The following is a 26634-nucleotide window of genomic DNA, read 5'->3' on the forward strand; positions in this document are numbered from 1 at the left end:
CATACACTATATTGGTCCGTGATGTGGACCAAACAGGTCCATTGAAAATCACGGGCACAATACGGATGGCATCCATGTTGCATCCCTTTTTCACGGACTGCTGGTAAGGAGCTGCTATGGAAATTAATTTTCAGCTGGGCAGCATCAGTCAAAAACAGATGACACACAGATGCAACACGGACATGAAATGGGCACGTAAATGTAAACGAGGCATAAAGTGATGTGGTAATCAAAATCCCCAAAACCTCTTTAAATCCAACTCATCCAAAACTTCCAGGTCAATAATAGTGGCAAAATAATGTTACAGATACTGTAATAAAAATTCAGTTGTCCAGTTCCAGCAAATCTAGACGATCTCCTGAATCAAAAAGGGTAAACTGGCAGAAAACAGTTCAGTATTTTGTACATGACCACATTAAATGGGGAAGAAAAAAAAACATAAAAATGAACTGAAACGTATAATACACAAGTAAAACAGCTCTGTGGTGTTTTATAGAAATGGATAAAAAGTATGCAGTCTGCAGCATTGTTTTTTGTTTGCATAGTTTATACAAAATTTCTCTTTGGTCCGGATTTTACAAACGGCACAGAAATGATGTGAAAATAGACTTTATTAAAGGGGTTGTCCAACATTTTGATCGTTTATCTTCACAAGAGGACACTAATATCTGATTGGCGGGCATCTGACTCCTGGCACCCCTGATGATCAGCTGTTTCCAAGAGGTGGTGGCACTCCAGTGAGCACTGCTGACTGATCACACCAAGCACAGCGCCATACACTGCATACCCAATGAATAGGACTGAGCGGTGTCTAGGCCGGGTGACCAGTGAGCCTAGGAAGAGACCATTGTGCTCACTGGAACACCACACCTCTTCATACAGCTGATCGGCAGGGGTGCCGGGAGTCATACCCCCACCGATCAGATACGGAAGGACCTATCCCGAGGATAAGCCATCAGTATCGAAATCTAGGACTACTTCTTTAAAATGCCTGTCAAGCATTTGATAGAATTTCTATGAGAGAACTGACAGATCTTTCCTTTCCACCAAACTGACCGTACAACTGACAGATGTAGACTACACCCCTTTTCCGCTGTGTTAACTTCATTTACTGCGGAGGACTAAAATGATGTTGGTTTTGGACACTGGCAGAGCTCCAGAAGAAATGCTTCGATTCAAAAATTCACAACTGGGTGCTCAAATGTTCCTTTAAACATTCATTACATGATGCTTGACAGAGCAAGTGCTCCAGGAACTTGGTAGCCACAGTACCGAAATACTTACTGCAGACGCCCAACTTTTGAAGGCCATATTTTCCAGGAGGTTTCGGAGGTGTAACAGGTTAAGAGGTGCAGCCTGTGAACTATATTTTCTTGCACAGCTCTGATGCAAGAAGAAATATACTGGAGCACGTTCAGGAAAAGGCAAAAAAAAAAAAAGGCACTGGAAATTCCACTGTAACTTTTGCACCATGTGCTCAGCCATAGTAGTGCTGCTGGTAGCGCAGATTAAGTTCTCGCAATTCTCGTTCTCTCACGCGCCGAGACTTTGTTGACTTCGTGGATCGACTGGAACGAACAGACTGTGCAGACTTTGTACTCTGACAGCGGGATGAAGCGCGCTTGAGGAGGTTTTGAGAGATGGACCTGTGCAGATTTTTCATAGAGGAAGATGCCGCCATACTTACTACCCAGGGATGTTTAAGAGCCTGGGTCGCAGTCATTCTCTCCGATGGCTCCACCATGAGCAGACGGTCAATAAAGTCTTTTGCCAGATTTGAAACACTAGGCCATGGCTGCAGATCGAAAAGATGACAGTGTCAGTATACATCATTTCATAGACACTAAGAGTTTTTGCTTAGCCTGGGTAGGCCGACATCTTTATTCTGTTGCAAACTCTCTTATCTCTTGGCATCACTGACCTGACCCTCTCCTGGATCACATCATACCTCACAGACCGGACATTTAGCGTCTCCCACCTCCTCCTCATCATCATCTCATCCCCTTCTCTGCTGGTGTCCCTCAAGGCTCTGTCCTAGGACCCCTGCACTTTTTAATCTACGGGTAAAACTTTTACCAGCAGCAATCTAAAACGCAGCTTTAACATCAGGGATTTTATTTCATGTCGGACTTCTGGTGCAATATACAAAATTACGTGTATTTGTCAAAAGGGAATACATAGGAAAAACGAAACGGGAGCTTCGTCGACGTGTAGGAGAACATCTCTTGGATATTGAAAAGCGGCGGGATACAGCGGTCGCTCGCCATGTATGCGACTTACATCAGGGAGACCCTAGGGTTATCAGAGTCATGGGCATTGAAACTGTTGGTCTCCCTAAACGTGGGGGGGACTGGGACAAGATTTTATTACAGCGTGAGGCACGTTGGATTTTTCTCCTACGGACGGTCACCCCGACAGGGCGTAATGAACAACTAAATTTTAGTTGTTTTTTGTAAATAAGCAATTACCCCTGGTGACTGTTCCTCTAACGGAGAGGTTCGTTCCTCTCTCCCCTCAGTACTCATGAACTGTTTTTCAATGCCCATGACTTTGTTACTGTACCATATAAACTAGGGGCTATATCCTTCCCCCATATTAATGATGGTCTTCTATCTTTTGTCTGGTTTTACTATCATTTATAGTTTAATGAATTTTATTTATTCACTATGCCATTATTCTTTTACTTTTTGGAGGAAGATCACTATAATGCCTATTAGTTAGTGCCAATGGTCAATGTTTTTGTTGTTAGGCCATTACCCAGTTTTCTTTTTGTTTTGATTATAGCAAATTGCCTTGCATACTATGTTTCAATAAGGTCTGGTTGTGGGCCGACGTGCTCCGGTGGCGGCATGATGTCCTATTGTTTCGCAACCTGAGAGCACATAGGAGTAATAGGCATCGGCGATTACCCCTAATGTTATGGGCCGGCAGACGCAATCTCGCGATATTTAGTGCGAGATCGCGCATGTGCGGGACTGCTCAGTTTCTTTTGGCACTTCCCTGCGCTTCATGCCTCACTTTGGATCTATGATGAGCGCACACGCTGTGCTGACGTGCAGGCGGGTGCGTGCGCTCATTGGTTATTGGTATCACAGGTGGCGGCAGACAGAGCAAGGTAACTATTTAAATGAGGTGGGAGCGCCAGTTTAGTTGGCGTCCCATGTGCAGGGATTTTTATCTTTACCCTGCACCACCTTTACCTCCCATTTTTGAGGTTGCCCCTGGGGGGTCCCCACCACCTTGGTACCCCTCTTTACCAGCAGACTTATAATCTTTAACTTGCTGTATGGGATCGATAGTTTATCCTTATGTATTGATCCCTAATACTTTTCCATCTCCCCTGATGAACTGCTTTTGTCCTGGCAGTGAAACATGCGTGTAGGGAGTGTTTCGTGTACATATAGCTTTTTATTGCTGAGGGACAGGTTCCGGACGGGGTCGCCCTTATCAGGACGAGTGCCCTGTGGTCAGGCTGCTACATATTTCCTAGTATCAGGGTTAAGCGATTAGCTAGCCACAGGGCATGAATAGGGACCCTACATAGCTGAGCATCACTGCCATCTTTACGTTGATTGGACATCATCCTCAGATGGGTACGATACGGCTCAAGTTATTGGAGAAGGATCTGATGACCGTCCCTTGGTACTGGTAGGACGTGCTGGTTATTAGTGCCGCCGTGCACTTTATTTGTTTATGTTCTTTCTTTTGGGATACTTATGGTTGTAGAATCGGGGGTTGATTTACCCTTGATCGTAATTGCTGATTTTGTTTTGCACTTTATTTTTGGACACAATTTATTTTATTTGTATTACTAATAAATGTTATGTTTTAGGATTACCTTTTGAATAGTATAATTTGATCCTTGGTAATCTGAAGCACAGGCACTCATCAGTTCTGGCTTTCACTCTGGAATAATACGTATGGATCACATCATACCTCACAGACCGGACATTTAGCGTCTCCCACTCATACACTACCTCCTCATCTCATCCCCTTTTCTGCTGGTGTCCCTCAAGGCTCTGTCCTAGGACCCCTGCACTTTTTAATCTACACCTTCGGCATGGGACAGCTCATATAGTCCCATGGACGTCAGTATCACTTTTTTGCTGACTTGCAAATTTAAGTCTCTGGTCCAGATATCACCACCCTACTATCCAGAATCCCACAATGCCCATCTTCTATAGCCTTCTTCTCTCGCTTTCTAAAACTTAACATAGATAAAACAGAATTTATCATTTCCCCCCATCTCACTCAGCCACCCCCCAACAGACCTTTCTATTACAGTCAATGGCTGCACACTCTCCCCAATCAACGAAGTCCGCTGCCTTGGATTCTGCCCTGTCCTTCACACCATACATCCATGCCCTTTCCACCTCCTGCCGCCTACAACTCAAAAACATCTCTTGCATTCCTCAATCCAAAGTGTGCAAAAATGCTTGTACATGCCCTCATCTAACCGCCTAGACTACTGTAACATCCTCCTCTGTGTCCTCGCACGCCTCTCATCCATCCTCAACTCTGCTGCACGACTAATCCACCTCTACCCCCATTACTCCTCTCCCTTTATTGGCTCCCCATTGCCCAGCAAATTCAGTTTAAAATACTAACATAGACATACAAGGCCGTCCACAACCTGTCCGCTCTGTACATCTCTGAGCTGCTTTCCCGATACAACCCCACAAGACGGCCTTCTCTCCTCTTCGCACAATCGCCTTCAAGATTTCTCTCGTGTAGCTCCTATACTCTAACTCTTTATCCCAACATATCAGACTCTCGCCTACAGTGGAAACCAGAAAACCCACTTCTTCAGACAGTTCTACAACCTACAGTAACCCTGCTGCCTCTATACCGCCATGACCAGCTTTACCCTCACCTACTGTATCCTTCTTCCATCCCTTGTAGATTGTAAGCCCTTGAGGGCAGGGCCCTCTCTCCTTCTGTACCAGTATGTAACTGGTCTTGTTCATGCTTAGTGCAATTGTTTTATATTATGTATGTGCACCGCTTATCATATGTACAGCACCATGGAATGAATGGCGCTTTAATAAATAATAACAATAATGGGTGTACAATGTATCTACACTCAGTTGTTTCATTGGCGGCAGTGGCCGGCCACATCACAGTGGGGAGGACATTCTCCCTCCTCCTTCACTGTGTGACCACTTATGAGAGAATGGCGTGCGCTTTGCTCGCACCATGTTCTCTAACTGACACTAAGCAGCACAATAGTGCATAATATATATATATATATAAAAAAAGAGAGACAATCCTAGTATCGAACCGAACTGCGTAAAACATTATTGATAATTTGAACCCTGGTGCAACTCTAATTGTTAGGCTGTTACAGTTGTGATTACAGTATATTATTTTTTGAGGGACTTGCAATTTATTTCTTGCATTAAATGTTTTATTTAACTAAAACAGTGCAATATTTTTTTAAGGGGTTTTACAGGATCTTGATAACCTGATTGGAGTGCCATACTTTGTATAGCAGCTGTGCTTGGTATCGTGCTCAGCCCCACTGAAGTGAATGGCGCTGAGCGTGATACCAACTACAGCCGCTATACAAAGTATAACCCTGTACTTGGTGAGCACTGAGAAGGCCGCGGCACTAACAGGAAGGCCGATGCCTTTTCAAACAGTTGATCAGCTTGGGTCCCAGGTGTCAGACCCCCACCGATCAGATACTGATGACATATTTAAAGAGGACCTTTCACCGCTCCTGACATGCCTGTTTTAATATCTACATGCATTCCCCATGTAATAACAATGTCACAGTGGGGAGTGGGGGAAAACTGCCCACCGTAAAACGTGGGAAAACGGGGAAGCAGCTAGGCCTGGGCACCGGGAAAAGGGAGCAGATCACCTCCTAATGCTCCCCTAATCCTCACCATATGAGCGGATCTGGATGGTAGGACGGCTCATACCCAGGAACGTCGGACCCTGAGTCGCCCTGATAATCCCTCATAATAGGGAAGGGACTTAGTCGACCTGTTCATCCCAGACACAGATAAACAGGAGTCTCCCCTGGCCTAGTTACAGGGAAAAGTGGAGATCATAAACAGCAACTGGATCGGCAGGTAAGAACACAGAACAAGACACTTACCTGCCGCTGCCACCACGACTGGAACCAGTGCATAAGTACTGGAGCCCACACACCAAACAGGATACCGTACCAACAACACATGCAGGTGTCCAGCACACCAGTTACTGCCTGGACCCCCATGCAGCAAGATGCACAGCGGCCCCAGGCAGCACTGCATAGAGGCTAGTGGTTCCCCCTTCGGGGAACCCTGAGACCCCCTTCCGGAGGCACACCACACAGGGAACATGTCTAGCAAACATGCTGGACTACAGACACCAACAGACCAGACATGTAACAACCACTAGACAAGACAACAACCACCCATACATAAACATCACCAAACATATGAAAGGGTAGTGAAGGGAAGGTACACAACGGGATGAAATAGATGACCTTGATGTTCCACAAGGTAGCCTTCAAGCACTGGGCAGATGGTAGAGGCCGGGCAGGAGCACAGCTTCAGCAAGGCTTGAGGAACACTGAACCCAGCCACCAAGCCACAGGCAATATAAACCTCATGGCCACACCCAGGACACACCTACATCCCCACCAGCTAGATAATTAACCCCTCCGGCACCAGACAGCGAAGGCCCCAGGAGAAAGGAGGAGGCACCTACATGCTGCAACCACAACACATTGCCGCTGGCAACAGCATGCACGGCAACCGTGTCACGGCTAACACCACAGAGGCGTTATGGCTCTATGTTGTGCAGTTCCTTTATTATTTCTATTAGAAGTTCTGAATGAATTGCTATTAGCCTTCAGTAAGGGTACAGAGGGGCGTGTACCTGCACAGACTGACTATCCAATCAGTGCTGCCATGTTCATGTGTACAGGGACACACCCCTAACTGGTTACCTCCCCTCTGTACCCTTACTGAAGGCTAATAGCAATTAATTTAAAACTTCTAGTAGAAATAGTAAAGGAATGGCACAACTGAGCCATAACAATAGATGCTCCAAAATGGTTATTACATGGGGAATGCACAAAGATATTAAAACAGGCTTGTTAGGAGGGTGACAGGTCCTCTTTAAGGGTGGGAGACTTAGGATAGGTCATCAATATCAGATTGGTAGGGGTGCTGGTTGTTGGACCCGACCAATCAGCTGTTTAGGGAAGCTGCCAGTGTCAAAAACTATACGGCGTATGGAAGGTTCCATCCACCATGTAGTTTCTGACTCTGGAGCACTACAGCTCAGATCCCATTCACTTGAGTTGCAGTACCCTGCGCAGCCACTACGCAGTGGAAGGAGCCTTCGGCTTCTGTACACTCTATAGTTTGTGTTATCAGCTGTTCAGTGGGGGCGGCAGGTGATGGACCCCACTGATCTGATACTCTACTCTTGAGGATAAGTGATCAATATCGGAAAACCCCTTTAAATCATTTTGATTTGCATGTATTACTATACACTCACCTAAAGAATTATTAGGAACACCTGTTCTATTTCTCATTAATGCAATTCTCTAGTCAACCAATCACATGTCAGTTGCTTCAATGCATTTAGGGGGGTGGTCCTGGTCAAGACAATCTCCTGAACTCCAAACTGAATGTCAGAATGGGAAAGAAAGGTGATTTAAGCAATTTTGAGCGTGGCATGGTTGTTGGTGCCAGACGGGCCGGTCTGAGCATTTCACAATCTGCTCAGTTACTGGGATTTTCACGCACAACCATTTCTAGGGTTTACAAAGAAAGGTGTGAAAAGGGAAAAACATCCAGTATGCGGCAGTCCTGTGGGCAAAAATGCCTTGTGGATGCTAGAGGTCAGAGGAGAAGGGGCCGACTGATTCAAGCTGATAGAAGAGCAACGTTGACTGAAATAACCACTCGTTACAACCGAGGTATGCAGCAAAGCATTTGTGAAGCCACAACACGCACAACCTTGAGGCGGATGGGCTACAACAGCAGAAGACCCCACCGGGTACCACTCATCTCCACTACAAATAGGAAAAAGAGGCTACAATTTGCACGAGCTCACCAAAATTGGACTGTTGAAGACTGGAAAAACGTTGCCTGGTCTGATGAGTCTCGATTTCTGTTGAGACATTCAAATGGTAGAGTCCGAATTTGGCGTAAACAGAATGAGAACATGTATCCATCCTCTGATGGCTACTTCCAGCAGGATAATGCACCATGTCCCAAAGCTCGAATCATTTCAAATTGGTTTCTTGAACATGACAATGAGTTCACTGTACTAAAATGGCCCCCACAGTCACCAGATCTCAACCCAATAGAGCATCTTTGGGATGTGGTGGAACGGGAGCTTCGTGCCCTGGATGTGCCTCCCTCAAATCTCCATCAACTGCAAGATGCTATCCTATCAATATGGGCCAACATTTCTAAAGAATGCAATCAGCACCTTGTTGAATCAATGCCACGTAGAATTAAGGCAGTTCTGAAGGCAAAAGGGGGTCCAACACCGTATTAGTATGGTGTTCCTAATAATTCTTTAGGTGAGTGTATATCTATATTCTAGTACATTAGCCTACAGATACCTACATTAAAAGGGAAGATTAAAACACAACTTTTAGTGAACATACAGTAAAACAAGAGTAATCATGAGCCACTGCTCCCCCTGGCTATACAAATTAGTATAATTACAAAATGTGCTCACAGACGTATGAACGCATTTAGTTGGTACGCGGATCGGTTACCATGGTAATGAATTCATTACTGCCAACATGGAAACAGTGGCTGTCAGTGTATCCCAATATTCAGTATGGGGAAAACACAAATGGATCAGGACCTCAACCTATAGACCATGGGTGGCCAACCTTACAGACACGAAGAGCCAAAAAAAAAAAAAAAATATAATATATATATATATATATGACTACCAGGAGCCACAAGCTATACATTTACACACAAGTCACCCTATTTTTTGCCCTAAGATCAGACCTCAGATCAGACTCCTAAATCAGATCCCCAAACCTCATCTGACCTAAAATAAGATCCCCAATGCTCAGATCAGACAACACAAATCAGACTCCCAGTGTCAGACCCTCAGTGCTCAGATCCCCCCCCCCCCCCAATGCTCAGATCTCCCCCCTTCTCAGATCTAACCCCCCCTGCTCAAACAAAACCGCCCATACTCAGATCTGACCCCATGCTCAGATCTCCCACCTTTTCAGATCTCGCCCCCCCCATGCTCAGATCAGACCCCATTGCCCAGACCAGGACTCTCCCCCATTGCTCAGATCAGACCCCCATGCTCAGATCAGGATCCCCCCCCCCCCCCCCCCCCATGCTCAGATCAGACCAGGACCCTCCCATGCTTAGATCAGACCCCTATGCTCAGTTCTATAATTTAAAAAAAATCTCTTCCCTCTCCTGATCAGGCACTGGGCTCCTGCTACTCTGCAGGTCAGACAGGCTCCACTGTGTCCCCAGGTACTACGTCCTTACACTGTGTGCATCAGGACGTAGTGGAGAGTGAGCTGGAGCTGCAAAGTAGATCTGACCCTGGGATGGAGAGTGAGCGGCCGGAAAGCTAGAGCCGCACTGGAAGAAGCAAGGAGCCACATGAGGCTCAAGAGCCACGGGTTGGCCACCCCTGCTATAGACAGTCAAGAATGGCCCCCTACCAAACTTGTTAGGGTTGTCCCGCTCGCTCTCAGTCAGCACAGCCATGGGAGGTCAGCAACTGGCAGCACTATAGATCATAGGTTACCTTCATCACAATCAAGTCTCACGCCCTAGGCGAACAAACACACTGGCATACCCTGGTGTGGGCATGGTAGGTGGACAAACACACTGGCATACCCTGGTATGGGCATGGTAGGTGGACAAACACACTGGCATACCCTGGTATGGGCATGGCATTCATATAGGCTGATTTGTGTAGGAACGCATAAGGAGACCAGTACCAGCGCCGCACCAGGGGAGGTCAGAGTGAGTATGCACTTACATAGTAAACTGCTCCTGGTGATGCCGATTTACGCTGAAACGCGTTGATCGAATGAATGTTTTTTTCTACCAGCGCATAGAGTTGGGAATATCTGCAATTATTTACTACTCACTGAACACCAGGGCAAGTGAATAGAAAGGGGAACAAGACTGAATCAGTCATCCCTTTAATCATCTCATTCTGTGTTTATTAGGACAGACTTACCTCTACAGGGTAAGTTCTTCATTCACGTCTGTGCCCGATATTATGATACACCGACTTATTAATTCATCACCACATTAACCAATCAGCCTCCCGTGCATGGGAAAAATAAAGGCATCTGCAAGGCTGACAATACAGACTTTATAACTCTGGTGAGCGGTGGGTCCGGGGTCGCTCTACTTGTTTTAAATTAATAGTCCGGGGTCGTGGTGACAGATTTATCTGTAGGTATGCATTTAAGTTGTACATATGTGGTAAAGTTGGAAAGGGAAACAGGTCCATCAACTCCAACCTATAATCCTACTGTGGCGATCCAGCAGAAGACAAAAATCCCAGATGGGGCAGATGGTAACTGACTCATTAGGACGAGCATGTTCTATGCGGAAATCACGCGCCACGTGTTAGCGCGATTCCCCGTTATGGACACTGCTCGTTTCTCTGGACTGCATGGCATTATAATGATATATAATGGGGTGAGTCTCTGCATGAGTATAATTCTGAAGAAACAAGGTCACGCAGAGACACATAGCATTATAAATCAGTATAATGTCGTGAGCACCTGAGAAACGAGCAGTGTCCATAACGGGGAATCATGCTGACACACGGAGCGTTATTTCCGTACAGGACACGCTCATCTGAAACAGGCCTGAGGGAGAAAATTCCTTCCAGGCTCTAAATATGGCCACCAGAATAAATCCCTGGATCAACGTCGCTTCTCCAGAAACCTAGTACATATAACGTGTACAATGTACAGTGAATCCACCATCACATCCTCTTCTGGCAGTTTCCTAGTCTCACTGCTCTTACAGTAAAGATGATGGTGAAATCTTCTTTCCTGTAGATGTAGAGGATGTCCTCTCGTCACGTGTTATAGTAGGGTACACAGGAGTATCTGACGGATTCGCTTTCTATGTTATTCTGTGTACTTATGGCATACAGGCAGCTGCTATGGCTTACACAAGGAAGAGCATTTATTCCTTCCTATTGATTAAAACAATTAAAAATATATTTAAAAATCTAAACGAGTCCCTGGAGATCAGCCATGACTCACCTTCTAGACACAACCAAGTCTGCATGATGGCTGTTGCCTCAGGAGCCTCATAGGTTCTGTGGGGTCAAGCATTGGTGGTATCCTCTGCGAGCCCCACCCATCTCTAAAATGGATCCCGCAAAGTGGAGGAGAGCGGACCACAAATGCACCGCCGCCCTCCACTCATTTATATTTGGGAGTGCCAAAAACAGCAGAGCGGCTATTTTCGTCAGAACCATAGAAATGAATGGGAAGCGCACTGCTGCATGGAGCTAACGGAAATAGGCTATTTTCGGCACTCTCATAGAAATTAATGGAGGGCAGCTGGGCATGTGCGATCCGCTCTCCTTCACTTTGCAGGTGCTGTTTTAGAGAAAGGTGCAGGTCCTACCTCTGGTACACGCACCTATCAGACATTGGGGGCATATCCTAGCAATATGCCACAAATGCCTGAGATGACACAATCCCTTTCATGTTTTATAACTGGAAAACTGTTTTCAATTGATACGAACTGAAAGGCTGATTAAAGGATCACAGCTCACTTAGAATCTGGCAGGCGATGTACATTTAGCAAATATAATTTCTATATATTATTTGGAGTCTTTATTATTCATTATAAGGAATTTAAAGCCAGTATAAGAGAAGATGGTCAAAACTTACCGTACCCCTCAGTGTGCCTAATAGGAGGCTGGGGATATCGGTGCCCTGAGAATGTTGGGTGACACAAAATGGCTGATGGTCATAAAGATGGCATCCCCTGTCCCACTGCTGGCAGCAGGTGCCATCTTCTTTTCCTCTTTTTCATTATTGTATATTAAAATATTATATGTCTTTTAAGGTCATGGTATCTAAACGAGTTAAAAAAAAATACCTACCTCACCAGAGTAGCTGTATTTTCCCTTTAAAATCTGGCGGTACAGACGTGTTCTATTGTCATCCTCAAACGGCATAGTGCCACTCAACAGAATATAGGATATGACTCCTAGTGCCCACATGTCCACAGAGTTTGTATACGGTTTCCTTACGAGAATTTCCGGGGCAATGTATTCTGGGGTTCCACAGGTAGTCTTCATCAAGCAGTCATCCCCTTTTTTTCGAGCACTTGCAAGACCAAAATCTGTGATCATAATTTTGGAGTCTGTCCCTGGGTGATAATACAGCAGATTTTCTGGTTTCAGGTCTCTGTGTGTGATCCCAAGAGTGTGCAAATATTTCACCCCTTCCAATACCATCTGCAGTACATGAGTGGCGTCCCTCTCCGTGAAGGAACCCTTGGCGATAATTCGGTCAAAAAGTTCGCCCCCTGTTGCCAGTTCCATGACCATATAGACTCTTTCCTGTGTTTCAAAGACTTCAATGAGCTGAATGATATTTGTATGTCGCACTCTCCTCAGGACACTAAGTTCAGACTCGCAGACCTCCCTGCCCTCTCGGTATTTCGTTTCAATCATTTTAATAGCGTACGGCTGCTTGGAGGCCTTGTGCTCCACTCTTACCACACGACTGAAGCTTCCCCGACCAATGAGGGCTTTAATGTCATATTTTGCGGTTACTCGCGGATCAAACTTAGCTCTGTACTTCGCTACTTTGTGTCTCCGGGGATCAGCGGTCTCAGAGTGACTGTGTGGGTAGCCATTTGCGTACGGAGGAGCCGGGGAGGCCCCTTTAGCGTCGATTCGCCCATGGTCTGTAATGAAATGCTTGTATTGGTCATTCTTTGGGGCTAGGAATGGTTCGACTTTTTTGACTAAATCCAACTGGATGTTCTTTGGAGGTTCGGGAAGCACTTTGCTTGTCCCACAGCCCATCACGGGAAAAACTCAGTCTTCCATGTGGCATGGTGTATGAAAATATAAATGAACTGATGTACTTGCATCAACTGCACCTTGGAAAAAATAGAAAATATTCATCATGGAGCAATGCAAGATACTAATAAGCTAATAGGTACAAACTACAAACCCCCGGTATACAGTACGGGCAATATCTGAATATAGTCAACTGTAATTTTACTGATATAGTAACCGAGTACAAGAAAACATAAAAATATATATAAATCTACCATACAAACAGGAGCACTGGAACATCAGCCCTGTATTGCAACATGCACTGCCTTTCTGGGTCATATCTAATTGATAGCAAATGTCTACTAACTAGAAACATAACTACTGGACAACTTCCAACACGGTAAGAAATTCCAAAGCGCTAAGACTAGTTTCACACTAGCACTTGAGATCTGGTCGACTGATCCGGCAGGGAACACTCGGCTGTTTCCCGCTGCAGTCTCCATCCGACCCAATCAAGTATGCCGAGAATCGGCCAGAAGAAAACCGCTGCTCACGGTGGGATCTCAAGAGCTAGTGTGAAACTATCCTAAGCAACTTACTGTTTAAAGGGGCTATCAATATCTGATCGCTGGGGGTCCAACTCCTGGCCCCCCCCCCCCCCCCCCCCCCGCCGAACAGTTGTTTGAAGACGCCATGGCCTCTTCCTAGGCCAGTAATCTCACATACAGTCCCATTCAAGTGAAAGGGCCTCGGATACAATACCAAGTACAGCGCTATACAATGGACGGCACGGCACTGTGCCTGGTATGCTATACAGAGGCCACATCACTCACCGCAGTGCCACAGCCTCTTCAAACAGCTGATCGGTGGGGGTGCTGGCTGTTGGAATCCCACCAGATATTGAGGTCCTATCATCAGGATGGATAGGATCAATATTTTCCTCCTGGACATCTTCTTAACACTAGACACGTACATGTATGTCACAAGCGTTAAGGGGTTGTATGCAGTAGTTTCGCACACTGAGCTCGCTCCATACATGGTGGGTGCAGGCTGTATAAGGCTACCTGCACACGTTGCGGATTATGCGCAGTTTTTCAGCAGAGATTCTCAGATGCAGGACGATGTAGTTTTTGCTAATACCATGTATGTTGGGGTGTGTATGAATTTCTTATTCATTTTTTTGGGGGGGGGGGGGGGGGGAGGTGATGAAAAAACTTGGAATCGGCTATTTTTAATTTTTTACCGTTACGGCATTCACTGTATGGGATAGTTTTTAAAAATATATATTTTAATAGTATGGGTGTTTTCACACGCGGAGATGCCCATGATGTTATTCATTTTGGAAGAAGGGGGAAGATTTGATATTTTTTTTATACTGTTCAAAACTTTGAATTTTTCTTGTCCCCAAGTGGACCCCAACTTGCAATCATCTGACTGTAATTTGGATAGAATAATAGAATTTGCTCCTTTATTCTATACAGAATTGGTAAATTACAGATCAGTGCTGCCACCTGCTGGCCTGTGCTGTTATATACAAGTAATGAGCCAGGAGGCTTAGTACAGGCTCATTACCAGCATAGAGCGAGTCCACTGAGGGAAAGCATTCCTGCCTCGGAAGCGCGCACTTCCAGGTTTTAGCCCTCTAAGACACCGCGGTCACATTTGACTGCCGATCGCGGACATTAGCCGCGGGTGTCGGCTCTATTAAACAGCAAGCACCCGGGGGCTATAATGGCGCTCGCTATAGGCGCCATCTTTAAAGACTCGACATCCGCCATACATGTACAGCGGATGTTGGGAAGGGGTTAATAAAAGAATACTGCTTGTTCCACAAAAAAATAAAAATATCTTAAAAGTTGAGGAAGGAAAGAAAAAAAAAGGAAAAACCAAAAAAGTGTCCTAGTCGTTAAGAAGTTAATATGGGATCATCTTTTGATACATGACGTTTTCTATTTTTTTTGTGCAAGGAGTTATAATTATTTTTTTTTTTTAGAAATTATTTTAGGTTACATGCAATTCCACCTGTTTTTATTTAATTTTTTCGTGCCACATATTGTAGATGCTAAATATACTTTTACTGTATGTTGAGTACAAGTACAGAGATGCCTACTATGTATCTGGACTAGAGAAGGACTAAGCCTGCGGTCACCTTTTCTGCCATAGTTTCCTGAAGGACTTCAGGGTGAGGTCTAGCAGGTGATGAACATTTATACAGCGTTAAAATATTATCTGTTCCATAAAACAGGTAGGACATTTATATCTGGTCAGACTAGTTCTACGCCGTACAAGTGTTTCCTATAAAGCACAACCGTCAATGCTCGATTCTGCTCAGGTAAAGCTCAATCTCATCAAAATGCTCAAAAAGAAAAGAAAAAAGAAAAGAAAATTAAAAACCAAAATTAAAACTGACCACTGTCTCGCAAATCTTCCTGTGGAGAAGGGTTGTAATGTATACATATTGATTAAAACGGAACCCGTCACCTCCGAGAAACCTCCCAAGCCGGCAGCAGTACCTGAGAGGAGCCGGCAGCGTGTTAGTAACTATCATTTTCTTCCTGCAGGCAGATGAAGCAGAAGCTGTAAAAACGTTCTTTAATCCCCTGCCGGCGCGCTTCTCTAGTCGGGCTGAAGTCACGGGGGCAGCGGCCTCCTTGCTTCAAGTCGCGGTAACCACGCCCCCTTCGCTGTGACTTACAGTCGGCAGTTCAGCAAAGCCAGCCGAACTGTCGTGCATAAGCGCTGTAAGTCACAGCGAAGGTGCAGGGAAGGTGACATGGTTACCGTGACTTGAAGCAAGGAGGCCGCTGCCCCCGTGACTTCCAGCCCGACTAGAGAAGCGCGCCGGCAGGGGATTAAAGAACGTTTTTGCAGCTTCTGCTTCATCTGCCTGCAGGAAGAAAATGATCGTTACTAACACGCTGCTGGCTCCTCTAAGGTACTGCTGCCGGCTTGGGAGGTTTCTTGGAGGTGACGGGTTCCCTTTAAAATACCTAAAAGACAAACCGGCCTTACTGCTCATAGAAACTAAGCTCAGTTCCCAGAACCTCCAGCAGAGAGCGCCCCAAAGAGCACCTCTTGTTTTTGAGAGAACCTCCCATACATTTAAAAGGGCAGCATGTAGTTCTTCAGTTCCTCTGTGGCGGTCCCGTGAGATAATTAACCCCTTAAGGACACAGCCTTATTACACCTTAGGACCAGGCCATTTTTTGCAAATCTGACCAGTGTCACTTTAAGTGCTGATAACTTTAAAACGCTTTGACTTATCCAGTCCGTTCTGAGATTGTTTTTTCGTCACATATTGTACTTCATGACACTGGTAAAATGAAGTCAAAAAAATTATTTTTTTTGCACCAAAAAATACCTAATTTAACAAAAATTTGGAAGAATTTGCAAATTTCAAAGTTTCAGTTTCTCTACTTCTGTAATACATAGTAATACCCCTAAAAATTGTGATGACTTTACATTCCCCATATGTCTACTTCATGTTTGAATTATTTTGGGAATGATATTTTATTTTTTGGGGATGTTACAAGGCTTCGAAGTTTAGAAGCAAATCTTGAAATTTTTCAGAAATTTACAAAAACCCAATTTTTAGGGACCACTACAGGTCTGAAGTCACTTTGTGAGGCTTACATAATAGAAACCACCCAAAAATGACCCCATTCTATAAACTACACCCCTCAAGGTATTCAAAACTAATTTTACAAACTTCGTTAACCCTTTAGGTGTTGCACAAGAGTTATTGGCAAATGGGGATGAAATTTGCGAATTTCTTTTTTTTGCCTTATTTTCCATTTTAACCCATTCTTTCCACTAACAAAGCAAGGGTTAACAGCCAAACAAGACTGTATCTTTATTGCCCTGACTCTGCCGTTTACAGAAACACCCCATATGTGGCCGTAAACTACTGTACGGCCACACAGCGGGGCGTAGAGTGAAAGGTGCGCCATATGGTTTTTGGAAGGCAGGTTTTGCTGGACTGGTTTATTTACACCATGTCCCATTTGAAGCCCCCTGATGCACCCCTAGAGTAGAAACTCCATAAAAGTGACCCCATCTAAGAAACTACACCCCTCAAGGTATTCAAAACAGATTTTACAAAGTTTGTTAACCCTTTAGGTGTTGCACAATATTTAATGGAAAATAGAGATACAATTTCAAAATTTCACTTTTTTGGCAGATTTTCCATTTTAATATTTTTTTTCCAGTTACAAAGCAAGGGTTAACAGCCAAACAAAACTTAATATTTATGGCCCTGATTCTGTAGTTTACAGAAACACCCTATATATGGTCGTAAACTGCTGTACGGGCACACGGCAGGGCGCAGAAGGAAAGGAATGCCATACGGTTTTTGGAAGGCAGATTTTGCTGGACTGTTTTTTTTGACACCATGTCCCATTTGACGCCCCCGTGATGCACCCCTAGAGTAGAAACTCCAAAAAAGTGACCCCATTTTAGAAACTACGGGATAGGGTGGCAGTTTTGTTGGTACTAGTTTAGGGTACATATGATTTTTGGTTGCTCTATATTGCACTTTTTGTGAGGCAAGGTAACAAGAAATAGCTTTTTTGGCACAGTTTTTTTTTTTGTTATTTACAACATTCATCTGACAGGTTAGATCATGTGGTAATTTTATAGAGCAGGTTGTCGCGGACGCGGCGATACCTAATGTATACAATTTTTTTTATTTATGTAAGTTTTACACAATGAATTAATTTTTAAAACAAAAAAAAGTTTTAGTGTCTCCATAGTCTAAGAGCCATAGTTTTTTCAGTTTTTGGGCGATTATCTTAAGTAGGGTCTCATTTTTTGCGGGATGAGATGACTGTTTTATTGGCACTATTTTGGGGTGCATATGACTTTTTGGTCGCTTGCTATTACACTTTTTGTGACGCAAGATGACAAAAAAAAAAGGTTATTTTACACCGTTTTTTTTTTGTTTTTTTTTTACGGTGGTCACCTGAGGGGTTAGGTCATGTGATATTTTTATAGAGCCGGTCGATACGGATGCGGCGATACCCAATATGTATACTTTTTTTTTTTATTTATGCAAGTTTTACACAATGATTTCATTTTTGAAACAAAAAAAAAAATCATGTTTTAGTGTTTCCATAGTCTAAGAGCCATAGTTTTTTTCAGTTTTGGGGCGATTATCTTGGGTAGGGTATGATTTTTGCGGGATGAGATGACGGTTTGATTGTTACAATTTTGGCTTACATACGACTTTTATTACCTTTTTTGGGAAGTAAGGTGGGCAAAATTTGAATTTCATCATAGTTTTTTATTTTTTATTTTTATGGCGTTCACCGTTCGGGTAAAGTAACATGACCGTTTTATAGATCCGGTCGTTAAGGACACGGCGATACCAAACATGTGTAGGGAATTTTATTTTTTTCATTTTTAATCAGTGATAAATGTGTTTTTTGATTTTTACCGTACTTTATTTTACTTTCTTTTTGACCCAGACCCTCTTGGTTCTGGGTCTGATGTCTGTATAATACAGTACAGTACAATATATATTGTACTGTACTGTATTTTACACTTTGTCTGAACAGATCTATGCCTTTTAGCACAGATCTGTTCAGCACCATGGACAGCAGGACGCCTGAGACGGCGTCCTGTTGCCATGGGAACCTTCCCCGTCTGCTCAGAACTTCGCAGACGAGGAAGGGTGAGGACACGGCTGGTGGGGGGCTGTCTGGGGGCTCCCTCCCTCTCCCATCGGGGGGCTGCAAAGGCACAGCAGCTCCCCGATGGGAGAGGGAGGGAGCTCCCTGCGCTGTTAACCTTTTCCATACAGCGGTCCGTACGGACCGCGGTATGGAAAGGGTTAAACGGCTGACATCGCATCGCAGATGTCAGCCGTTTATACCAGGGTGCCAGCAATGTGCTGGCACCCTGGTATACCCACTAGAAGCCAACGATTATTCAAGGGGAGGCGGGCGGGGGATCGCCTCCCGCACCACCCGCAACCCTCCCCCTGGGCTAAAATCACTCGGGGGTGCAGGGGGAGGGATACAGATCTATTTTAGGAATACTAAAGTTTCTGATCCCCGCGTCAGAAACTGCAGAAATCGCAGCAAACCGCAGGTCTGAATTGACCTGCGGTTTGCCGCGATCGCCGACATTTAGCCTAGGTGCCTGCTCAATGATTTGAGCAGGCACCGGGTTCCGATCACTGCCAGCCGCACAGTCCTTAAGTACCAGGGCACAAGGGCGTACCTGTACGCCCTATGTCCTTAAGGGGTTAAAGACACGAGGGCAAGGCTATAACACACTGACCCAGATTTACTAACGTGTGTCTGTGCCAAAAATCTGTCAAAAAGTTGCCGAAATTGGCGCATCTAGGGTTACTACATTTTGTTCCAAAATTGCTCCACAATTCTGACATAAAACTATGTCTCAGTATTAGGGCTCATTCAGACGACCATATGAAATGAGCCCGCATCCGTTCCGCAATTTTGCAGACCCATTCATTTCAATGGGGCCACAAAAGATGCGGACAGCACACTGTGTCATAGGTCATCAGTTAAAAAGTCTTGGAAAACCCCTTTACGCAACTATAAAACATCAAATTCTTCACTTACACCCTCATGGCTACGATGTGAGTCTACATTGCAGACCATTGGGTATAGTCATCAGTTACTCACCTTTCACATCTCAGGCTGTAGAAATGACCAACCTTGTCCAAACGCCTCATGTTTGGGATAACTGGGACCCTAAAACGATGAATGCACAGATTTCAGAATGTGCTGCATAAACTTCATGTTGTAGCATCATCATGGCGAACAGACTGGGAATCACATTGCTGCTGCGACAGTGTGAATATAGTGCAAGATGTGACATGACCCCTCTATATCAGTCTATACAGTACCTGCAGGGGTGTAACTAGCAAAAACTGGCCCCATATCTAACTTGTTAACGGGCCCCCCTCCTCACCACATGGCATAAATAATTTGTTATTCTCTGGGCCGGTACAATAATAATATCAAATATGTGCAGTTTTTATATGTTCCACTACTTTTCTACAGCAATAGCATATTTCATGTAAAAAGGACAGGATAGGGACAGTGTAACACTACTGATGTTAGTGTGAGTGCGGGGGGATTGATTTTACGCCAAGATCAGGACGCTGGTAAATTTATGGGTCATGGCATCAACACACAGCCTAATTGGGTGCAGACGGGTGACCAGATGAGCAAGCGGTCCGCTCAATCCTTTTCTGGAAAATAAGACTCCCCATATGTGACAATCAGTATACTCTGATTGACTGGGGGGAGGGATAACACAAAAGTCCATGTTACCCCTCCCCTTGGAGACATGTACTGTAGTTACCCAGGGAGGAGATGATGTAGGCCTCTGTCCTCTCCCCATACCCCCTCCTCCTAAATGCTGGCTGAGCATAGCCGGATGAGGAGGGCCAGTTGCTGGGTAGCAGCTAGACATATGGGTTCTTGTGTTAAAGCTGACAATCTATGAGTTAATGGAAGCTTAAATTGTCAGCTTTAAAAGTTCTGATTAAAGCCGATGTCCAGCCAGAAACAGAATCTGTAGATATGTCTTAAAGGGGTTTTCTAGAAAGATATTTATAACGTATCCTTAGGATATGTTGTCAGTATCAGATCTGCAAGGGTGCGACACCCGGTACCCCGCTGATCAGCTGTTAGAAGTGGCCTTGAGTGCCGCAGGCTCTTCCTAGGTCAGTGACATCACTGTACATCAGTCGCAAGGCCAAGTTGCAGCTCAGCCGCATTCAAGTCAATGGGGCTGGGCTGCAATACCAAGCACTACCACTACAGGATGTATGGCGCTGTCCTTGGAAAGCTGCTGGGAGTCTGCATTGCTCCCCAGAACTTTGGTGAGCACAGTGGCTACCTGAAATTTTTTTAAATAAAATGATTGGCGAGGATGCTGGGATTGGGCCCCCACTGATGTGATAATGATGAAGATAATCCTGAGGATAAGTCATCCTTAACTTTTCCAGGATAACCCCTTTAATTGCAGAACTCTAAACCCTGTTTCTAAAGGCTCCATCTTTGGCTGTATGTTGGCTAGTGCCATGACCCTGGTGCTTCAAAGCTTAGATTGTCAGCTTTAAAACAAGACTTAACTCATAACTCTAGCTGCTACACAGCCTGAGGTATAGCAGATTAAAGCAGCGTCCTGTCCGGTCAGCTATAGCCCCACTTACAGACCAGGCCCTTTTTAGATTGCAAGCCCCATAGTTTCTGCTCTGGCTGCTACACTGGTAGTTCTGTCCCTAGCAGCTGCATATGCAAGGCACATCTATGAAATGATTGACTGCATTGATAAGTCAAGAATTAACCCCCTGAAGATCTGCCTATTTGAGGTCTTAAGTATCCAGCAATTTTTTTATGTTTTACTCTTGGCTATCTATGGCAATCCCACATAGATGAATGGAGAGTTAGTGCGCATGCGTCATCACCGCTCCATTCAAACTGGGGAACACAAGGCCTCTGTCCTGCTGATTAGCAAGGGACCCAGTGGTGGGACCAGAGTCAGACATTTATCCCCTTATCAAATGTATAGGGGATAAGTGTTTGTAGTGGGACAAAAGGGTTGCCTGGCATAATTAAAAACGAGTGGCTTGGGGGAACAGGGGGGGGTCAGACTAACCAATCTGATATTGAAGGCCTTTCCAAAGAAGAGACCAATACTGTAATACTGGGAATGTGTCGTCAGAAAATGACCTATTGTTTAAATAATGTTTTTATGTTAAACTAATTTTTATTTTCCCATTATATATACAGTGAATATAAAAAGTCTACACACCCCTGTTAAAACTTCAGGTTTCTGTGCTGTAAAAAATGACAAAGATAAATCATTTCAGAACTTTTTCCACCTTTAATGTGACCTATAAACTGTACCACTCATGTGAAAAACAAATTGAAATCTTTTAGGTGGAGGGGGGGGGGGGAAAAAAAAAAAAAAAAAAAATAAAATAATGTGGTTGCATAAGTGTGCACACCCTCTTATAACTGGGGATGTAGCTGTGTTCAGAATTAAGCAATCACATTCAGAATCCTGTTAAATAGGAGTCAGCATACACAGACCATCATTTAGGCTGGGTTCACACTTGAGCGTTTTACAGCGCGTTCAAACGCGCTGTAAAACGCTCAACACATGAAAACCAATGCTTCCCTATGGCCCTGGTTCTCACTTGAGCGTTTTACAGCGCTGAAAAACGCGCTGTAAAACGCCCTACGCTCAAACAAGTACTTGAGCTTCTTTGGGGCGTTTTGACGCGCGTTTGTGGCCATAGGACATTGCAGTCAATCACACAAACGCGCGTCAAACGCGCGTTTACTATTGCAAAAAACGCTCGTCAAAAACGTGCGTCAAAAACGCGCGTTAAACGCGCAAAGACGCTCAGGTCTGAACCCAGCCTTAGAGTGCCTCTGATTAACCCCAAATAAAGTTCAGCCGCTCTAGTTGGTCTTTCCTGAAATTTTCTTAGTCGCATCCCACAGCAGAAGCCACGGTCCACAGAGAGCTTCCAAGGCATCAGAGGGATCTCATTGTTAACAGGTATCAGTCAGGAGAAGGGTACAAAAGAATTACCAAGGCATTAGATATACAATGGAACACAGTGAAGACCGTCATCATCAAGTGGAGAAAATATGGCACAACAGTGACATTACCAAGAACTGGACGTCCCTCCAAAATTGATGAAAAGATGAGACGAAAACTGGTCTGGGAGGCGACCAAGAGGCCTACAGCAACATTAAAGGAGCTGCAGGAATATCTGGCAAGTACTGGCTGTGTGGTACATGTGACAACAATCTCCCGTATTCTTCATATGTCTGGGCTATGGGGTAGAGTGGCAAGACGAAAGCCTTTTCTTACGAAGAAAAACATCCAAGCCAGGATACATTTTGCAAAAACACATCTGAAGTCTCCCAAAAGCATGTGGGAAAAGGTGTTATGGTTTGATGAAACCAAGGTGGAACTTTTTGGCCATAATTCCAAAAGATAGGTTTGGTGCAGAAACAACACTGCACATCACCAAAAGAACCCCATCCCCACAGTGGAGCATGGTGGTGGCAGCATCATGCCAAGGGGCTGTTTTTCTTCAGCTGGAACTGGGGCCTTAGTTAAGCTCGAGGGAATTATGAACAGTTCCAAATACCAGTCAATATTGGTACAAAACCTTCAGGCTTCTGCTAGAAAGCTGAACATGAGAGGAACTTCATCTTTCAGGATGACAACGACACAAAGCATACATCCAAATCAACAAAGGAATGGCTTCACCAGAAGAAGATTAACCCCTTAAGGACCCATGACGTACATGTACGTAATTTCTGTCCGGGACTTAAAGACCCGTGACGTACATGTACTTCATGGTGATCGGGCGGGTGCAGGAGCTGCGCCTGCCCGATCAGCGGCAGGGGTCCAGCAGTCACTGATAGACGGACCCCTGCTGCATGCGCCAGCATTGGTGAAATCACTGATGCCGGCGCATTAACCCTTGATGTGCCGCGGTCAGCGCTGACCGCAGCACGTGCAATGTCGGGCGGGGATTGGAGCTGCCATCGGGTCCCCATGCTGCTGTGACGGGGACCCGTCGGCATGGAAAGCAGCCCGATGCCTTCCTTAGGTATCAGGGCTGCCTTCTGGGGGAGAGCCTGTGAGATCCAGGGGGCTTACAGCTAATGCATCACAATACAGAAGTATTGGAATGCATTGTAAAAGGGAATCAGACCCCCAAAAGTTTAAGTCCCAAAGTGGGACAAAAAATAAAGTGAAAAAAATAAAGTTGAAAAACTAAAGTCCCCCCCCCCAAAAAAAATAAAGTTTCAAGAAAAAAAAAAGTCATTTTCCCCAAATAAAGTAAAAAAATTTTTTGTCAAAAATAGGAAAGAAAAGTAGACATATATTAGGCATCACCACGTCCGTATCAACCGGCTCTATAAATATATCAAATGACCTAACCCCTCAGATGAACACCGTAAAAAAATAAACTATGCTAAATAAACCATTTTTTATCAGCTTACATCACTAAAAGTACAACACCAAGCGACCAACCTGAGATGTGTCCTGTACGTGAAAGGAGTCAGGGACAGGACACATCTCAGGTTAATTTGCATATGGATCAAATCTTTTTTTTTTTACACAATAAAAGCACACAGAGCTATGGGGACTGGGTATTGCAGATGTGCTAGCGGCCATCTAGCAGCCCATGTCCTCAGCTCTATACACAAAATCCCGGTGACCGGTTCCCTTTAAACAGTCCAGTTGATTTTCTGGGACGCTGCATAACAAAATAGCCTCCAAGTTATGACTTCAGTTGGTGGGGTGCAGCCCTGGCACCAGCATGGCACAACAAACAAAATAAACTCCTGTCCGTCTGGACGCTACCTAGACAAGTTGTTTCCGTCTCACCTATACAGTGCAGTTCACACAGGGGAGTCAGCTAGCTTCCCAGGCTTTCTGACCCAGACTGACAGTCTGAGGCCTCTTTTATTGCCCAGTAATGATCCGAACAGTCATACCTGGGATCGCCTCCGGCTAGGGGAGCCAGGTCCCACTACCAACCTACCCACCAGTCCAAAAAAAATCCAGCTCAGAACAGAATCTAAACAAACAGCTTCAGCAAACTACACTCTGCCGAAAGAAATGCAGCTTTCTGGATTTCTTCTATCACACCCAGCTGAGGGCCTGACTGATATACACCGCTTCCAGGACTTTACAGTACACCTTACCACAAAAAAATAAAATTATATATATTTAAACTTTATTGTCATTGAGCGAGTACAAGTACAATGCCAATAAAACACAATGGGGGAGATTTATCAAAACTGGTGTAAAGTAGAATAACTTTTCCTCGACCTGGTGATGCAGCAACACATGTTCCTGTGCCGTCTCCCCGATGGAAGTAGGGAGTAAAACTTACGACCCGGGTGAGAATCATCTTCCAAGATTCTTCTCGCCCGCCTCAAACCACGTGATAAATAGATGCTCTCACATCAAGGCAATCGCACGCCGATAATCCACTGCGCAGATTTACCAACCCTCTAAAGGGCTTTGCGGTGAGATGCAGAACAGCTGCCGAACCAAACGATAAAAAACCAACCAGTATTTCACCAAATAACCGAACCCAAAAATAAAGCCTCTGCTGTGTCTTCTAAGGGTCCGTTCACACGTCCGTAGAATAGGTCCGCATCCATTCCGCAAATTGCAGAACGGGTGCGGACCCATTCATTCTCTATAGGGCAGGAATGGATGCGGAGAGCACACAGTGTGCTGTCCGCATCCGCATTTCCGGAGCGTGCCCCCGAATCTTGCAGTCCGCGGCTCCGGACAAAAATAGAACATGTCCTATTCTTTTCCGCAATTGCGAACAAGAATAGGCAGTTCTATGGGGGTGCCGGCCGGGTGTATTGCAGATTGCAGTACACTACGGACATGTGAATGGACCTTAAGGGTACATTCACACGTCCCGTAAAACACGGACACCGGCCATGTGCGTTCTGCATTTTGCGGACCGCACATGGCCGGCACTATAATAGAAATGCCTTTTCTTGTCAGTGGCTGCGGACTAGAATAGGACATGTTCTATTTTTTTGCGGGGCCGCAAAATTGAAAATGAATAGGTCTGCACCCGTTCCGCAAAATTGCGGAACGGATGCAGACCCTTAATGTAGACGTGTGAATGGACCCTAAGGATGAACAGGTAATCGACCACTGAAGATCTTCTGCCATATGCATGCCTGGAAACTTAAAGCTGGACCCCCTTTCAACCTCAACCCCATCGATATAAGGGCTCATGCACACAAATGTATTTTCTTTCCGTGTCTGTTCCGTTTGTTTTTTTTTGCAGACCGTATGTTGAACCATTCATTTCAATGGGTCCGCCAAAAAAACGGAAGTTACTCCCTGTGCAAAACATGTCCTACCACTGTCGGCATCACTGACAGGGATAGGACCGTCCTAGTAGGGGCCCGCTGGTCCACAGTTTACTATACTGCGACCAGAGGGGGTCTGCCCGGACAAAGACCTCTACAGGAACTGGTTTTCTACGGCCGAATCCCAGGACTAATAGCAGATCCCATTATAGTCATAGGGATCTGGCGGTTCTCCGGCCGTTTGGGACTATGCCGGATACCATGAACTCCGGCGGTCTGCTCCTCTGCTAACACTGTGTGAAACCAGCCTGTAGTAGTATCACACAGGCAGTGAGGTCTGATGGGGGGGGGGGGGGGGTTGTCAGATAGTGATGGACAACGCTGAGGATAGGCCATCACTTGTGAAAAGTGGACAGCCCCTTTAAGCTGGCCCCTAGGCCAGTCCCCCCTCTGATGGTAAGGTGACAGTACCCAGGATACCAGCAGACAGGTGACGTCTGTCACACACAGTCTCCAGCCCCACATTATACACACAGTAAATACCTAGTGCCCCCCGACATGACCTGCCCACAGGTGCGGCCACTAGCAGGCTGTGAAGCGGGCCTCACCGTCTACCGCCTCCTCACCGTCACGTACAGCTCCATGAAGCCGAGAGGTAAACCCTGTGTTTATCCCCCTCACAAGACGCCGCGGACCTCTACAAAGCGGAAGTCGCCTGACGTCACGTTTTCTCCCACGGAGCTGAGCGGAGCCATGGCAACAG

General features: G+C 45.2%; 1 protein-coding gene across 6 annotated transcripts; it reads right to left on the minus strand.

Moving 5' to 3' along the window:
• Nucleotides 1-26634, minus strand: PSKH1 (protein serine kinase H1). Of its 6 annotated transcripts, none has more exons than XM_040409844.1 (4): nucleotides 26508-26634; nucleotides 19656-19724; nucleotides 12097-13100; nucleotides 1-1795 (listed from the first exon to the last, which is right to left on the minus strand). In XM_040409844.1, the coding sequence occupies exons 3-4, from the start codon at nucleotides 13027-13029 to the stop codon at nucleotides 1478-1480; spliced, it is 1251 nt and encodes a 416-aa protein (XP_040265778.1). In that variant the 5' UTR covers nucleotides 13030-13100; nucleotides 19656-19724; nucleotides 26508-26634; the 3' UTR covers nucleotides 1-1477. The 6 variants fall into 6 exon arrangements, with proteins under 6 accessions (XP_040265778.1, XP_040265781.1, XP_040265776.1 ...); XM_040409847.1 differs by having other exon boundaries at nucleotides 12097-13106; XM_040409842.1 differs by having other exon boundaries at nucleotides 26480-26621.

The sequence above is a fragment of the Bufo bufo genome, chromosome 10 (assembly GCF_905171765.1).
Source record: "Bufo bufo chromosome 10, aBufBuf1.1, whole genome shotgun sequence".
In the NCBI taxonomy this organism is placed as follows: Eukaryota; Metazoa; Chordata; class Amphibia; order Anura; family Bufonidae; genus Bufo; species Bufo bufo.

What these genes read in the sequence shown, in the direction of transcription:
- PSKH1 (XM_040409844.1), bottom strand. Translation starts at nt 13,029, where the DNA reads ATGGGCTGTGGGACAAGCAAAGTGCTTCCCGAACCTCCAAAGAACATC. An exon ending in AATACAGCTACTCTGGTGAG is followed by an intron (nt 1,796 to 12,096) that starts GTAGGTATTTTT and finishes TTCGATCTGCAG; the next exon opens with CCATGGCCTAGTGTTTCAAA.